At 44.6% G+C, this 16,591-nt stretch overlaps 1 protein-coding gene across 3 annotated transcripts; it reads left to right on the top strand.

The window, feature by feature from the left end:
* Nucleotides 1–5,601: 5,601 nt before the first annotated feature.
* Nucleotides 5,602–11,006, top strand: TRMT12 (tRNA methyltransferase 12 homolog). 3 transcript variants are annotated; one of them, XR_006961121.1, is made up of 2 exons: nucleotides 5,602–7,063; nucleotides 10,259–11,006. XR_006961121.1 is itself a non-coding variant. In XM_047074165.1 (2 exons), exon 1 carries the CDS (start codon nucleotides 5,693–5,695, stop codon nucleotides 7,010–7,012), a length of 1,320 nt encoding a protein of 439 aa, XP_046930121.1. In that variant the 5' UTR covers nucleotides 5,602–5,692; the 3' UTR covers nucleotides 7,013–7,045; nucleotides 10,259–11,006. The 3 variants fall into 3 exon arrangements, 2 of the variants coding, with proteins under 2 accessions (XP_046930121.1, XP_046930122.1); XM_047074165.1 differs by having other exon boundaries at nucleotides 5,602–7,045; XM_047074166.1 differs by lacking the exon at nucleotides 10,259–11,006 and adding an exon at nucleotides 8,054–10,023 and having other exon boundaries at nucleotides 5,602–7,045.
* The last annotated feature ends 5,585 nt before the right edge of the window (nucleotides 11,007–16,591 follow it).

A 16,591-nucleotide genomic window follows, 5' to 3' on the forward strand; every position in this document is an offset into this window, starting at 1 on the left:
CCAGGGTTTTTGCCCCCCTGCTTACTGTGTAGAGGAATGTTGCTTCATGGCTGATGTTTGCTCACTCTCCCTTATTTGTCCTCGATCAACCCCACAATCAAAAAGTAAAGCCAGTCCACTTCCCAGCCTCCCCAGCCATCAGGGGTGGCCTTGGGACCCCTTTCTGTCCCAGAGGGGTAGTGAAAGTCCATGGGGCAGACGCTTCTCTTTGCTCTGCCCTATTCTTTCTGCCTTGGTTTGCACACAGAGCCTAAAAGCGTAGTGGCCATATTGACACCTCAAGGATAAAAGGGTCACGCTAAGGCTGAGGAGGAGGCTGGTTTACTGCCGAGTTCCCTGAAGGCTACACAAGCCTTGGACTTCCTTTTACATGAAAAAATACGTATCTCCTCACCCACTGTTGAGCTGCTGTTCCTTGGAGGTTTTGTTAATTGCTGCCAAACACATTCACGTATCTGGATTGGCCACGTCCTAAGGTCAATAGAGCTGAATGAAGAAAGGCCCTTGGAGAAGGGTAGGCCCCTGAGGGTGTCCAAACCGTGAGAAACCCAAGAACTTTGCTCAGAGTTGCAACTGCTGTGGTGCTGGTTGTTGCTGCCATCTAGTGGCAACAACTTGGAACTAAAACGCTCACCTGGGCCACAGACTGTTTTTCCGCAGATCCTTCTTTCCTTCCATCATTCGTTCATTCATCCATGCACTCACAAACTCACATGTTCATTCTACACATATTTTATGAGAATGTACTGTATGTGGCGGGTCCTCATAAATACAATAAGGAAATACAATAATGGGGGGAAACCTAGCTCCTTACCCCCCCCCTTGAAACTTACACACTGTGGAAAGATAGCCATTAATCAAATCAACATGAAAAATATGACTGGAAAGGGCTCTAAGAGAAGTACATGGTGCTATGAGAATTATTGGTAGGGATTTTCCTTATTGGGGAGATGGATAGGAGGTTAGAGAAGGCTTTCCTGAGGATGTTCTGACTGGCCTTAGGAAGGGAATTTTCTGGGCAGTGAGACCCATCATGAAAGTGAGCTCAGCAAAAGGGAGGGAGTGTGTTGAATACAGAGGAATAAGAGAGGACCATGTGTTTAAATTATTACTTGGTATTAAGCATTCTAGTGGGCTTTTTTTAATGTTTATTTCTTTTGAAAGAAAGAGAGAGAGTGCAAGTGGGTTAGAGGCAGAGAGAGAATCCCAAGAAGGCTCCGGGCTGTCAGTGCAGAGCCTGACATGGGGCTTGATCTCACGAACCATGCGATCATGACCTGAGCCAAAATGAAGAATAGGCTGCTTAACCAACTGAGCCACCCAGGTGCCCTTAGGCATTCTAGTTTTTTGAATTAAGACTATGGTTGTTAAATATAATGATTATAATATAATAATGACCTGATCATAAGCTGAAAAGATACAGGCTAACAGACAACTAGAGAACACTCAACCACCAACAGTGGAACACACATTCTTCTCAAGTGCATGTGGAACATTCTCCAGGATAGACCATATACTATGTCACAAAATAAAGCCTCGATAAATCTAAAAGGCAGGCTTGAAAGTATATATAGTATGTTCTCTGGCCACAATGGAATGCAATTATTAACGAGTTAAAGTGAGAACTTTTTATATTTAAAAATATTGTTGGGGCACCTGGGTGGCTCAGTCAGTTAAGCATCCGATTTTGGCTCAGGTCATGATCTCACGGTTTGTGAGTTTGAGCCACACATTGGGCTTTGTGCTGACAGCTCAGAGCCTGGAGCCTGTTTCAGATTCTGTGTCCCCCCCCCCCCCTTCTCTGCACCTACCCTGCTCGTGCGCTCTCTCTCTCTCTCTCTCTGAAAAATAATTAAATTTAAAAATTTTTAAAAATAAAAAATGTTGCTAAAATTTGCTATTTGGGGGGCACCTGGGTGACTCGAGAGCGTCCAACTCTTGATTCCAGCTCAGATCATGATCCCAGGGTCATGGGACTGAGCCCTGTGTTGAGCTCCATGCTGGGTGTGAAGCCTGCTTAAGATTCTCTCTCTTTATCTGCTCCTCTCCCCAGCTTGTGCTTTCTTTCTCTCTCTCTCTCTCTCTCTCTCTCTCTCTCAAAGAAAACAACTTGCTATTTTTGAATTTTTACAATTTTAAACATTACAAAGTCTCAAGCTCTGGGTATCATAATATAAATTATTCAAATCCCATTTCCCTAATGGAACATTCAATTATGGCATAATGTACTTTGTAATGTGACCGTGTAACTCTTTATAGAATAAAGCAAAGCTTATGAAAAAATTCCTTACCATCTTGGGGCTTTATTTCAAATACCCTGACATAAAATAAAGGGAGTAAAAATAATAGTATGTTACCAGTGAAGTAAACAAAGGTGTGCAGTCCACTCAGAAAGCTGTGAGACAAGGTCTAGGGCACTGTCACTGACACCGAGAGAAGGGGATTCTTTGGGGGAACTGTGCGGCAGGTAAAGTCCATTCAAAATGGAGGTGGCTTTGTTGTGAGTGCTGAGGGCAAGGGGAGGCATAAGTAAAAGAAAAGTCTCAGGTTTGTGACATGAGCAACTAGAGAGACTGGCAGGGGCATTTCATGAGCTAAAGAGGAGTGGGGGGAACACAGGCTGAGTTCAATTTTGGAAGTATTGAATGTGAAGTGTCTGGGAAACATCAAATATGGTGGCAGGGGGGCTGATGAGAGGAGGTAGACAGGTGTACCCATGGGAAGAAGCATTCAGTGAGGTAGGAGGAAAAGCAGTAGAACGTGTTCTTCAAAATGAAAGAGAGGGATGGCTTGATCTCTCCTCCATGCTCACAAAACACTTGAACTGCAACTCCAACAGCACCTAACTAATGGCATCAGAGGTATTTGGGAGTGTACGTATAACTCAGAATAGAGATCTGTGGAGGGAGGTTAGCAAACAGTTGTTCAAAAATTGCAGAAGTGATGCTAAAATGAATGAACAAATGAAGAGGCACCTAGGGGAAGGGAAATGCATTCCAGGTGAAGCCGGCGAAGTGGAGAACAGAAGGAAGAGAAAAATAAGAACGTGAACAAACTTATTCCTCTTTATTTCTAGACTCCAGGGTCTATCAAGCCATGGAGGAAAGCTCTTGTGTATACGGCCAGCCCAACACCATTTGGAACCTCCTTCCTACATGAAAACTGACAGCCCTTAAACAACCGAATGCAGCCTCTCTTATAAGAAGCTGGTGGATAGTCCCTTGGTCTTCCACGTGTTGGCATCTCATCAATAAGAGGTGGTAACAAACTCATCTCCAGCTGGGGTCTCTCGGACAACAACTCTAATGGATATTTTTAATTCATATGGAAATAAATAATTCTGGCCACTTCAGGAAAAGCAGTTTGTGATAGTTTGCCTCCTCCCTCTCTCTCCTTTTCTCTCCAGTTAATTTCCGTGACCTATTTCTCCTTTACTAAGTAGTTATCCTCTTCTGCATTTGAACTCACGGGTTGTCTAAAAGCTTGTTTACTGTCATCATTGCTGGTTGCTTTTGCTTTGTTGTCATTTTAATGAGTTCACATGGTAGAAGTGGTGGGGAAAGTGAGGTCACGTGCTTTAGGGAAGGTGGATCAAGGTGGCCATGCACAAGTGGGGCTCATTTGTAAAACTTTTTTAAAGGACCATTTCTAACTCTCAAATATTTAGTTTTCAAATCTACCCCCCCCAATATTTTCTTTACTTCAGATTAAAAGTAGGATATATCTGGGTCAAAGTCTGCACTACATTATCTTATTGTAGCAAGGTGTTAGACTGACTTTGGAACAGAAGGAAAACCTAGAGGAAAAAACACTTTGCAAGATATGACTTTTATCGCCTCCCACTACAAATAAAATGAAAGGGAGTTTCCATTTGTATGGAACCCAGAAAACAATGTTTTTGCTGCCTCGGGGATCTTCTAAAGATTTTTATAAGATATAAAGATAACATTTGTTCATCATATACAATTTGTTACTGGAGAAAAATGTACAAAAGAAAATGGAATCACTTATAATTATATCACATTTAGGGAGTCACCATTCACATTTTAGATCCTGCCCTAATAAACTTTTTAAAATACATAAATAATATCATCTAAGGCATAATTGTATATTTTTCAATTTAACATTGCAAAAGGAGTAACTTACCATGTCATTAATATTTCTTATAATCATGACCATTGTTTAATATTTCCATCTAAAAGATGTATCATAATCCATTTAACCTTTCATCTGTACATTTAAGTAAAACAGTAAGGAGTCTTAGTTTATAATTCTTCCTTTGAATTTCTAATCATTCTACATTTATGGAATGGATTACTGCTTGAGTGGGTACAAACATGTTCAAGTCTCTTGGTGATCAATCATTCTCTTAATTACTATAGTATTTGCCAAGAAATGACTGACCAGGAACTATATAAAATACTGGGGATATAGCAGTAATTTTCCAGCATTTCTGGCATGCCCTGGACATAGGCTAAGCCAATTCTGGTGAGCAAAGAAAGCCATTAGACAGACACCTAAGTGCTTTTAGTTAGAAGCCATCGGATTGACATATACAGGAATGGAGAGTCCCAAGGGTATATGGGGCACCAGAAGAGTTTTCTACTCTATCCCACTTAATTTTTTTTCTCCATGGAATCTGAATTTTAAACATAAAGACAAAACTGACAACAACAACTCTGATCGATACTGAATAGGTGTCAAGAAACAAGAAACTGTTTTAGTCATAGCCTGGTGCCTCCCATACAGAGAGACCTGAATTGGAAGTCTTAATGAATGTTAACCTCTCTGGGTCCCAACATCCTGGTATAGAATGGTCGGAGGTAAGTAGAATGAATAGGGCTTCTTTACAACTCTTATTTTTCACCATTTGAATTTAGGTGTAGGGGAATTACTCTTTGTCCTCATTAGCTATATCAAAGCATTTCAAGGGGCTATTAATCTACTATCTAACCAGTTCAACTTATTCCATATATCTCTTTTGAGTATCTACTCTTTACTAGCCACTGTTCAAAGCGTTTTATATATATCTATAATCATAGCAATCATCTGAGAAAGTTAACATAAATCCCAGTTCATAGGTGAAGCTTCTGGTTCTGAGAGGTGATATGATTTACTCAGATACTTCTGACTTCCAAACACTGTTTTTTTTTTTATACTGTAGGACAATGAGTTGGTGACGACTATCTTAAGGAAAAGGAATGAGGAAGCTATAGTTGACTCCTCACTCTCAGCAAATACCGTGGCCACTGACACTGACCTGAGAGCAGCATGAGGCTATGGAAACTATGCCTTTCTCCAAATCCAGCCCATCATTCCAAGTGCACTTCTCTCTTTGGATTCGTGAGCATAACTGAAGAGAGTGCACGAGGGTTCTAGCGGATATCGACTAATTTTAAGTTTTCGAGCCCAGAGAATTCCTTGTTTTAACTAATCTCCCGTTAAACCGAAGCAAGCAATGGTCAACCACAACAAAGATGGCGGCAGCAACGTCTCCACGGCAACGGCGACGCATTTGTCCGCAAGCGCACCAACTTTTGTTCCGGCCTGCCATTTTGACGTCACTTCCGGCTCCGGCGGGCGGTGTGCGCGCAGCTCTTCCTGTTGCTGTTGTGGTGGAGATCCCGGTCCTGGTGAGTGGAGTCTGAGTGAGTCTCGCGGAGGGACTCGGAGAGAATGGGGCACCAGCAGCATGGAAAGGGAAGGTGGGAAGAACGCGGCTGTTGTCGCAGTTGTGACTGAGCCTCGGTTTACCCAGCGATACAGGGAATATCTCGAGAAGCAGAAACTCTTGGATAGACAGCACCGTGTGGCAAAGATGCCGGATGGCACCGTGGCGCTACCCGTGCTGGGCGAGGCTCTCCGTGAACAGCACCTGCGGGAGCTGAGGAATTGTGTGGCCCCAGGCAACACCTGTATAGTAACCCAGCTCCTGGATCCTGTTCCCTCCAAGAAGGCTCAGAGTTGTTCACCTGCCCAAAGGCTGTGTCTTGAGGTGAGTCGCTGGGTAGAGGGCCGGGGAGTGACGTGGTCAGCTGAGTTGGAGGCTGATTTGCCCCGATCTTGGCAACGACATGGTAACCTCTTGTTGCTGAGTGAAGACTGTTTCCAAGCCAAGCAGTGGAAAAATCTGGAACCAGAACTCTGGGAGACTGTTGCGTCGGCCCTTGGCGTCCGTCGTGTGGCCAAACGAGGGCGGGTATCACCAGACGGCACTCGAACACCAGCCGTGACTCTGCTGCTGGGCGACCATGGCTGGGTAGAGCATGTCGATAATGGGATCCGATATAAGTTTGACGTGACCCAGTGCATGTTCTCCTTCGGAAACATCACGGAGAAGCTTCGAGTGGCATCGCTGCCCTGTGCCAGAGAGGTGCTGGTGGATCTCTACGCAGGGATTGGCTATTTTACGTTGCCCTTCCTGGTCCATGCTGGTGCTGCCTTCGTCCACGCCTGTGAGTGGAACCCCCATGCTGTAGTTGCCCTGAGAACTAATCTTGAGATCAATGGAGTGGCAGATCGGTGCCAAATACACTTTGGGGATAACAGAAAACTGAAGCTCTCAAACATTGCAGACAGGGTGAACCTGGGGCTGATTCCCAGCTCCGAAGAAGGCTGGCCCATTGCCTGCCAGGTGCTAAAACAGGCTGCTGGGGGCATTTTGCATATCCACCAAAATGTGGAATCTTTCCCAGGGAAGAATCTCCAGCCTCTTGGAAGCAGTGAAATGGAGAAGGAGCATTGGCCTTATCCTCAGCAAATTATCACCAACCAAGGGACAAATGGAGCTACCGGGGATTTTAGGAGAAAAACACTGCCAGCAGCCACCAAGCCAGAGTGGCAGAGATGGGCAGAATCTGCACAAACTCGTATTGCCACCCTTCTTCGGCAGGTGCACGGGAAACCATGGAAGACACAAATCCTGCACATCCAACCAGTGAAATCCTACGCTCCCCATGTGGACCACATAGTCTTGGATCTGGAATGCCGCCCCTGCCCTCTAGTTGGCTAGAGAAGGTGGATCCTGAGACCCAAGGATCTACATGTGAGTGAACCTTAATACGTAAGTTTAGGCTGGGTTCTCACCCCTCTTTTCTCCTGGCAACCTATTTTAATATTTTGTGGCCCTGAATGCAGGCTCTAGACCAATCCGAGTCATTGCATTTGTCTTCTGTTAACACATTGAGAATGAACTACATATCTGGGAGAAGCAGTATGGCTCATTAAAATGAGGCCAGGGCATTTCTGACTTCTGACTTCAGTTCTGTCTTACCTTGGGTGGGTGATTCCAGTATTCTTTTGGCTTTGAATTTCCTCACTTACAAAATGAGGATTTCTTTGAATGGTCTCATATGGCTGTTATCTACTAAGCAGTTGTTATCTAATAAGCCTTGGTTATTTTAGAATGAAAGACACAGTGCTGTTTCCAAAATCACTCCGGCTACAATATGGAAAATCAGCCAGAGTGGGGCCAGGACGGAAGCAGGGAGACCAGTGATGAGATTTCTGTGGTTGTCCAGGCAGGAGATGGTGGTGGCCTGGACTAGGGTGGTGGCAGTGGGAAGTGGATGGATTTGAGATATAAAATTGATGAGACTAAGCAATAGAGTCCAAATCAAAGCAATCAAACGGTGCAGCTTTGTTATTAAGACTGAATTAGGGAAGGAAAAGGATAAGAATTACTGTAGTGTATTAACTTCATTCCCTTGCTTTAGCGTTGCTAAATGAGTGTTGGGGAGGATGTCTTATGTATCAGGTTTGTTGTTGTAGAAAAGAGGTTAAGAATGACTGCTTTACATTATAGGGAAACTAGCTTTCCAGCTTTAAGCTTGTACAAAAAGCTAGCTATTTTATTCGAGGGAGAGAGAGAGAATCCTAAGCAGGTTGCATGCTCAGCGCGGACTCCAGCACGGGGCTCGATCTCACAACCCTGGGAGTTGGACAATCAACCTACCGAGCCACCCAGGTGCTCCTAAGCTAGCTATTTTTAAAGTTCAAATTAAAATCTTAGATTTTAACAGGCCTCAGATTCCCTTTTTGTGTTCCTTCTCAGGTGGACATCAGGGCCAACGTGAGGAGCTCTAGGGAGTGAGAGATATTCTGCAGGGTTTCTCAAGCGTCACTTTGTTTTGTGACTGTCTGCCAGCACCGTTGTGTGCCCCTGGAATGACTGATCGCAGAGAAGCACTGTTTACCTTTGGAATGACTAAGAGTTGAGAATCACTTTTCGGAGCTGTGTTTTCATGCACTTCGAAGCCATCTGGGCTTGTTTGCCTGAGGAAGGACGCACAGGGACGTTGTGCTTTCTCAGGATTATGACTGTGTCTGGCATTCAGCTTGTTGGGGCTCGAGCTGGGGCTGCTCGTCCTTCTCGGGACAGCGTCAGTAAGGACAGGATTGGTGCTGTTTATGCTTCCACGCAAATTAAGTGCCTGCTGTCTATATGAGCTGCAGATGCATTCGATACAGACCCTGTCTCTGAGGAGTTCACAACCTAGCAGCAGAAATAACACAAAAACTCAGGGCTGGAATACAGTAGGTACCGTAAGAGTGATAGCACCATGTAGAAGTGCAAAGGTGAAGAAAAGTTTTCAAGAATGGGGAAGCCTTCAGAGGGGTAGTGTTTGACCCGGCTCTTAAAAACTGGGTAAGATTTTGTTAGTGAGTCAGGCTGGAAACAGATGCTAGCGGAAGAAAATAGTGAGTGCAGAGAGTTGGCTCAGAAGATGTTTGGAGCACCGTCACTAGAGCAGTCCGGAACAGAAGAAGCGGCGAGAGGTGTGTTGAAGATGGAGGTCATTGTAAGGATGAAAAAGAATAGTGTCCGGTACCCAGTAAGCCCCCAGGAAGTGGTAGCCGTCGTGGGATCCCACCGCAGAAGGGGGCCTGACTGGTCCATTACCATCCCACCGAGTGGCCTGTGTTTGCCTGAGTCCTCTCCTCTTCCCCATATTGGTTTCTGACACGCGTGCCTGCGGCTTTTGTGCCTCTGGCTAAAAATGCCACGCTGGGACTGGAGGCCGCGTGGGGAGGAAGGAAGGCAGGGGAGAAACAGGGAGGAAGGGGGGTCAGGGAGCCACGTGGCTGGGGGCTGAGGAGTTACCTTTCTGACCTAAGCTATGGATGGGCCGCTGACATCAGATACACCTGACTGGTCTCGTTCAACCTGTTACGTACACATCAGGCCTTGAGTGTTCAGTGGTCAAAGAAGATTGACATGGATTCTGCCTTCATGGAATTGAGGTTCCACTCATACACTTTCTGGCCTCCCTTCTTTCTCTGTGACGTGAGGCAGTCTCTCAAGATTTAGTGTCCTCCTCTGTACATACGGGTTAACAAGTGTACGTAGCCGAAGCATACTTGTTAGGGTTAAGCAAGTTAACGGACCTGAACCGTCAACACCGTGACTGGCACGTAGTGAGTACTTCAGTCTTCATGTAAGGTGAACTGCCGGTTCCTACTTTGGGTGTGAGGAATTGCTGTACATTTGCTTTAGTTAAAGTAGAGGGTCCTTGTTTTGAAAAGCCATTCACTGATTAATTGGGATGTGCCGTGTACTCTCGCTGTCAGGCACTGTGCTGAGGGCCGGAGACACAGAGGTGAGTAAAGCTGAGTCCTGGGGGGCATGTGACTCTTGATCTCTGGGTTGTAAGTTCAAGTCCCATGTGAGGTGGGGCAAGTACTCAAAATCTTTAAAAAAATAAAAAATAAAAAAAAAAAAGCCGAGTCCTGCCCAAAATGGGAGGGATCACTTCTGGTGACGTGGACACAGAGGAAACAGTGTTAATACTGGGCACTAAGTGCTGAGACAGAAACAGACGAGCGTTCACGGGCACACACAGTGGAGGCAGCCGTCCACGTTCGGGGGTGTGGGTTAGGGGAAGCGGAGAGTGTGGCTGGGAAGGTGGGGGAGCAGGGACGCTTCACTTGAGACTTAAAGAATGAGCCGGAGGGGCGCCCTGGTGGCTCAGTCAGTTAAGTAGCCAGCTGTCTTGATTTCGGATCAGGTCACGGTCTCCCACTTTCATGGGTTCAAACCCCGAGTTGGGTTACTGTGCACTGACCGCACAGAGCCTGCTGGGATTCTCCCTCTCTCTCTGCCCCTCCCCTGCTCCCGCTCTCTCTGTCTCTCTCAAAATAGATAAATAAACTTGAAAAAAAAAAAAAAAAAGAATGAGCTGGAGTTATGTGTGAATGGAAGAAAGTAAGGGTCCCCTAAGCCTTTTCTCCACCTTGAGTGTGTCCATTTACGTTACAGTCTTCTCCAAGCACTTGCTGGATTGGCCTGGTCAGAAAGAGGCACCTAATGGAACCGAGGAAAAAAGACTGAAAGGATCAGGAGGCTCATGGAGGCTTGGTCACCTCAGTCCGGGAACGTTTAAAAGTGCTGAAGCTTCCTCCGTGAGCATCAGTATCAGTTGTCACTTAGGGCACCACTTGGAGAGGTTGTGATTAAAAAACGGTGACGATAACTTTATTAAACTCCCTCAACTATGAGTTGCTTTATTCATTAACTTCATGATTTTAATAAGTGATGCGCATCTCTTGACCTAGGGAGTATAATGTATGCATGTTAAATATAAAAACATAGAAATTTGAAATGATGAGAAACACATAAATAGCATTTTGGATTCACTTTCTCCCACCCTGGACACGTGTCAATATATGTCATTCTGAACAGCCTCGGGGTGCGGCCACTTCACACTGGGCAAGCCGTGACACTCGTCATTTTCTTGGCCCTTGGTAGCGTCCTCTTGTGCGCACTGATCATTACTCAGCTGACGCTTCAGGGGATGGTCGGCAGATCTCGGGACTTCTCCGTGGCCCTCTCCCGTTTGGCATTCCAACCTCTTAACTGGGCTCCTGGGACTCCCAGTACCATCTCCACCTCAGGGAGTCGGCTGGGCTCCACCCGGCTTCCCCCTCGTCCTGCCACAGCCGGGGAACTTTCTCCAGGCAATAGGCTGGAGCGATTAAACCATTAAACGGCTCGCCTTGTTTTTATCTCAGATGGATCATTGTCCTTCATTGCCTTGAGGATAGTTGTTTCTTATATTTTGTGTAGCTTTTTTTTTTTAACTCTTTAGAAGTTTATAATAGTGTATAAATTTACTAGTTTTCACAATCACTGAAGAAACTCACGTTAGCAATAATAAATACAGATCAATACTTAAGCTGACACAAAACTTCAACATATAAAGTTCATAAGAATTTCTTACCACAGTTGTGTTAGGATCCCTACCTATGTTATAAACTGAATGTAAAACTATTAACACTAAGTACAGGGGAAATTTTCTGATGAGATTTGAGACTGCCTGCAAGATTACTTGATCAACAATCACATAATTTCAGAGAGGGCCCAAACTGTCAGAATAGGTATTTGCTTCTGGCTTTTTGAAGGTGAAGGTTGAATCAAAGGCAAATAGAAAATAACGAATATGAGGCTACAACTGCAGTTTGGAACATACCACACACATGCACGCGCACGTATCCACCACACTTATGTACCCTGTCGTCTCCTGGATGGAGTGGCCCATGCAACGAAGCTCTCTGTACGCTATTAGGTAGGTATTTATAGATGGACAGACAGACGGTCCTAGTTTCCTTTTTTAGTCATTGAATTTTGCTTTTTTAAATGAAAGCTATATGTATGCATAGTTTCATAACTCAAGTGAAGGTCAACAAAACTTGATGAGTAAAACTGCAGCTGCACAACACCGAACAAAGCAACTGGCTCAATCCTACACGGCTCCTTTTCTCTTGTTTTTGTGTCTTCTGTCAACAATTTCAGCTGGGCCCATGTGCCAAAGGGGATGCAGGATCTAAGCAACATGTACCAGCAGGAGCCATGAGAGTACGTATGGAACTGAGCCCTGAGGGTGCTGGGTGAGAAGCAGTTTGCGTTCATGTAGGACTCCACTCCCCCATCATTATCGTCTGAGGAGACCTAGGCCATGGGAACATCTCGAGGAACACCCTACTAACCTACTATACTTATGGCGTCATACTCATTAGGCCAGAGAAACAATGAGCTAGTATATTGTACTCCGAATAATCACTAATACCATCCAGCAACCTGTTCCATCAGTGAAATTTTTAGGGCTACTGGTCTGCTTCAATGCCAAGATTGCTCCTTCACGGTAAAGAACAGATTTTTCCATCTCACCCACTCATCAGTGTTCCTCCGTCAAGGAAGCACGCCAACCTCTGTATGCTCCTTTGTGGGAATTCGGGACTTGGGAATACTGCTCTGACTCCTATCCTGGGTGATATAGAAGGCTGCCAGTTTTCAGTGGGATCCACAGCACATAAAGTCCCTGTAGCAGGTACAGGTTGCGGTGTAATTAGCTTTGTTTCATGGACCATTCAATCCAGGAGATTATCGTACAAGAGTATCTGTGATAAGCAAAGCAGCCATGGAAGTTTAGGACAAGCTCCAATGGGAAAATGACAAGGTAGTCTCAAGTGGATGTCTGTAGCAAGGCCAGATGGTATGCAGCAGAGAGCCAGGCGTCATCCAAAAATGGCTCCTGGCATGCTAATGGGCGTTGGTAGAATCTGAGCATCTTCTGGAACTTTGGGTAACCATGTAGCCAGAGTTGCCCATCATGAGCTGAGTTTTGTCAGACCCTTCAAGTCAAACCATCATAAGGTGGAAGTGGTATATCTGGGATGGATTGCGAGAGCCAGAGGAAACGAATGGGTGCACAGGTAGGTGGCCCAGACTCCTGTGTCATATTTATAATTCTTGCATCAATGCCCTTCCCTCGGCCCACAATCATGGCCACTTGAGAAGCCCTTCTGTCTTGCTGGTAAAGGATGCAAATGCAGAGCTAAGTTCATTGATGGGCTTTCTTGGAATACAGGTTCAAAACCAAAATAAACTGCTGCTACCCTACAGCCCTACTCAGGAGTGGTCTTAAAAGACAGCAGGGAAGGGTATCTTCCCACAAGGCAGAACTGGGGGCAATATTCCTGGTCATCCACCTCGTATGGAAAGAGAAGTTGCCTGAAGTAAGAATATACCTTCATGGCAAGTGGCAGATAGGTTAGCAAATTGATCAGGGGCCTGGAGTGGGAAAGATTAGTTCAGGGACAATGAAGCCTGGAGAAGAGGTGGTGGGGAATCTATGGGATTGGATACATGAGTAAAGAGCTTTGTGTTGCATAAGTGCCTACCGGAGACATGCACATCAAAGAGGAACTCAACAAGTAAACAAAAGGCTTGGCTGGTTAATTTTAGCAGTGGTAGTCATGAGCTACCCCAGTAGCATAAAGAGCTTATGAATAACATGTTGCAGGGATGCAGGTTAGCAAGTTGCCAACAGCATGGCTTCTACTCACCAAAGAGCCTAGTATTCAGCGCTGAGCCCTTGGTTCAACACCATCCCTCAAGAAAACCAAGCAGCTAATTGGTAGTAAATGGGTTACATTGGGCTTCGGTCATGGAAGGGCATTGATTCACCCTGACTAGAATCTTCCTATGTGCATCCATGAGTTTACCTTTCCTGCCCACAAGATGTTGGCCAGTGCTGCTATCCAAAGGTTTACAGTGTTCGATCCATCAGTATGTCTCCTGCATAATATTGCCTCTGAACAGCAAAGGAAGTGTTTGAGTGGGCACATGACCAGGTGATTCACTGATCCTATCACATACTATACAACCAAGAAAATGCTGGCCTGGTGGAATGGTGGAAAAACCTTTTGAAACCAAATCAAAGCTTGAAGATAATGCCCTATGAATGGGATCCCATTCACCAGGATGCAGTATACACTCTAAATCCATACCTATTACATAATGAGTGCCATGTCCCATTTAGATAGAAAATCCACAGCTAGGAATTAAAGGGTAGAAATAGGAGAATTTCCACTGTGGCAGGCTAAACAATGTCCCCCAAATATGTCCATGTCCTAATACCCAGAACCAGTAAATATATTATCTTAACATGATAAAAGGGACTTTACAGGTGTGATTAAGTTAATCTCAAGATGAGGAAAGTATCCTGGTTTATCATGTTGGCCTGATATAATCTCAGGGGCTCTTATAAGAGGGAGGCAATACAAGTAGGACGTAGGACGTGTGATGACAAAAGCAGGACAGAGTAACATAAGGAAAAGGCCATGAGCCAAGGAATGTTGGAGGCCTCTGGAAACTGAAAAAGGCAGGGAAATGGATTCTCCCCCAGAATGCTTCAGGAGGAACAGAGTGGTTGATACCTTGATTCTAGACTTCTGACCTCCATAACTATGAGAAGAAATTTATGTTGCTGTAAATCACTAAGTTTGTGGTAATTTGTTATAGCAGCAATAGGAAGTTAATACACCCATACACCCACTTACTGTCCCCACTGCCCCCCGTCTCCCCCCGGGAGTTCATGCCTCCCGTCTCCACAACTTTGTGAGACTAGAGGGCTGATCCCTAATTGGGAAGCTCTTTCATCAGGAGATACAATAACAGACCCTTTACACTTTAACCTACTGAGATTTCCCAGGCATGTCAGGCTCCTTGTGCTAAGAGACCAGCAGGCAAGCAAGGAAGAGTCACCACTCCAGTTGGGGATAAGTGAATCTGATCATCAGGAGGAAGGACAGTTATTGTCACACAGTGAGGGCAGGAAAGAGTATATTTCACGCTTACTCCACCCACTAGGGCATCTCTTGCTACTTCCCTACCCAGTATCAAGAGTAAAATGAGTGGCTTCCAAAATGACACAGTAAGGACCTCTGAAAACTGGCTTCTCCATAAAATTAATGAGAAGACTGGCACAAATTGTCAAAATCAACTTTTCTTTTTAGAACTTTAAAAACTAAAAGCTTACAGCAATCTGAAGATCATTTATTTTTAAAACTGACAAATTTTGATTAAAAAGGGAAGCTCTAGCATTCTAAAGTGTCCAATTCCCACTCCCTCCCTCCACCCCCCCCCCCACACTAATACAAGTTAAATTGTTCTTAACTGTAGGGAGGATGCTTCCAGTGTGATTCCCCGTGAAGTGATATGCAGCCTTTGTTAGACACATTATATTGCCGGGTTTTTATCCTTTCCCACTGCACTGTAGTATCAGTTTTATCATAAATCAGGTGACTGTACATGTGGGGATTGTTACCAGACTTTTTTGTTCCATGTTCAGCTACTCTATCCAAGCACCAATACTATCTTGTTTAAGTTGCTATAGCTTTACAATAGGTCCTGATATCTGATCTAGAAGTCCTTCAACTTTGTTCTTTAAGATTGCCATAGTTATTATTTTTTTTTAATTTTTTTAATGTTTATTTTTGAAAGGGAGAGAGAGAGAGAGAGAGACAGCTCAAACAGAGGAGGGGCAGAGAGAGAGGGAGACACAGAATCCGAAGCAGGCTCCAGGCTCTGAGCTGTCAACACAGAGCCCAATGCGGGGCTCGAACCCATGAACTGTGTGAGATCATGACCTGAGCCAAAGTCGGACGCTTAACCGACTGAGCCACCCAGGCGCCCCAAGATTTTGCCATAGTTATTCTTGACCTTTTGCATCTTCTTAGGAATTTTAAATCAGCTTGTCAATTTTTGGGAGAAAGAACCTGTTGAGATTTTTCATTGGGATTACATTGAACTACAGGGTAAAATTGACATCTTTATAATATTGAATCTTCCAGTTTTAAGCTTTTATTCTACTCAGTGAGGTGGAGCTCTGTGAAATGAGAAGTGATTATTGGTTATTAGAAACCCGAACTATAGAAATCTGTCTAGGATAAAGGGTCCTATCCTTCCCGTCTGTCAGTGGGGTACTATATCCATCTTCTTTGGGCTTCCTGCCTTGGCAAATGTTTTTAACTTAGTATTCCTTGTACTCTGCCTTTTTTTTTTTTATTCTTTTTTTTTTTAATTTTTTATTTATTTTTTATATATATGAAATTTATTGACAAATTGGTTTCCATACAACACCCAGTGCTCATCCCAAAAGGCGCCCTCCTCAATACCCATCACCCACCCTCCCCTCCCTCCCACCCCCCATCAACCCTTAGTTTGTTCTCAGTTTTTAACAGTCTCTTATGCTTTGGCTCTCTCCCACTCTAACCTCTTTTTTTTTTTTTTTCCTTCCCCTCCCCCATGGGTTCTTGTTAAGTTTCTCAGGATCCACATAAGAGTGAAACCATATGGTATCTGTCTTTCTCTGTATGGCTTATTTCACTTAGCATCACACTCTCCAGTTCCATCCACGTTGCTACAAAAGGCCATATTTCATTTTTTCTCATTGCCACGTAGTATTCCATTGTGTATATAAACCACAATTTCTTTATCCATTCATCAGTTGATGGACATTTAGGCTCTTTCCATAATTTGGCTATTGTTGACAGTGCTGCTATGAACATTGGGGTACAAGTGCCCCTATGCATCAGTACTCCTGTATCCCTTGGATAAATTCCTAGCAGTGCTATTGCTGGGTCATAGGGTAGGTCTATTTTTAATTTTCTGAGGAACCTCCACACTGCTTTCCAGAGCGGCTGCACCAATTTGCATTCCCACCAACAGTGCAAGAGGGTTCCCGTTTCTCCACATCCTCTCCAGCATCTATAGTCTCCTGATTTGTTCATTTTGGCCACTCTGACTGGC

The sequence above is a fragment of the Lynx rufus genome, unplaced genomic scaffold, assembly GCF_022079265.1.
Source record: "Lynx rufus isolate CCGP_SWC_20201006 ecotype Redwood Valley unplaced genomic scaffold, mLynRuf1.p SCAF_12, whole genome shotgun sequence".
Taxonomy (NCBI): domain Eukaryota; kingdom Metazoa; phylum Chordata; class Mammalia; order Carnivora; family Felidae; genus Lynx; species Lynx rufus.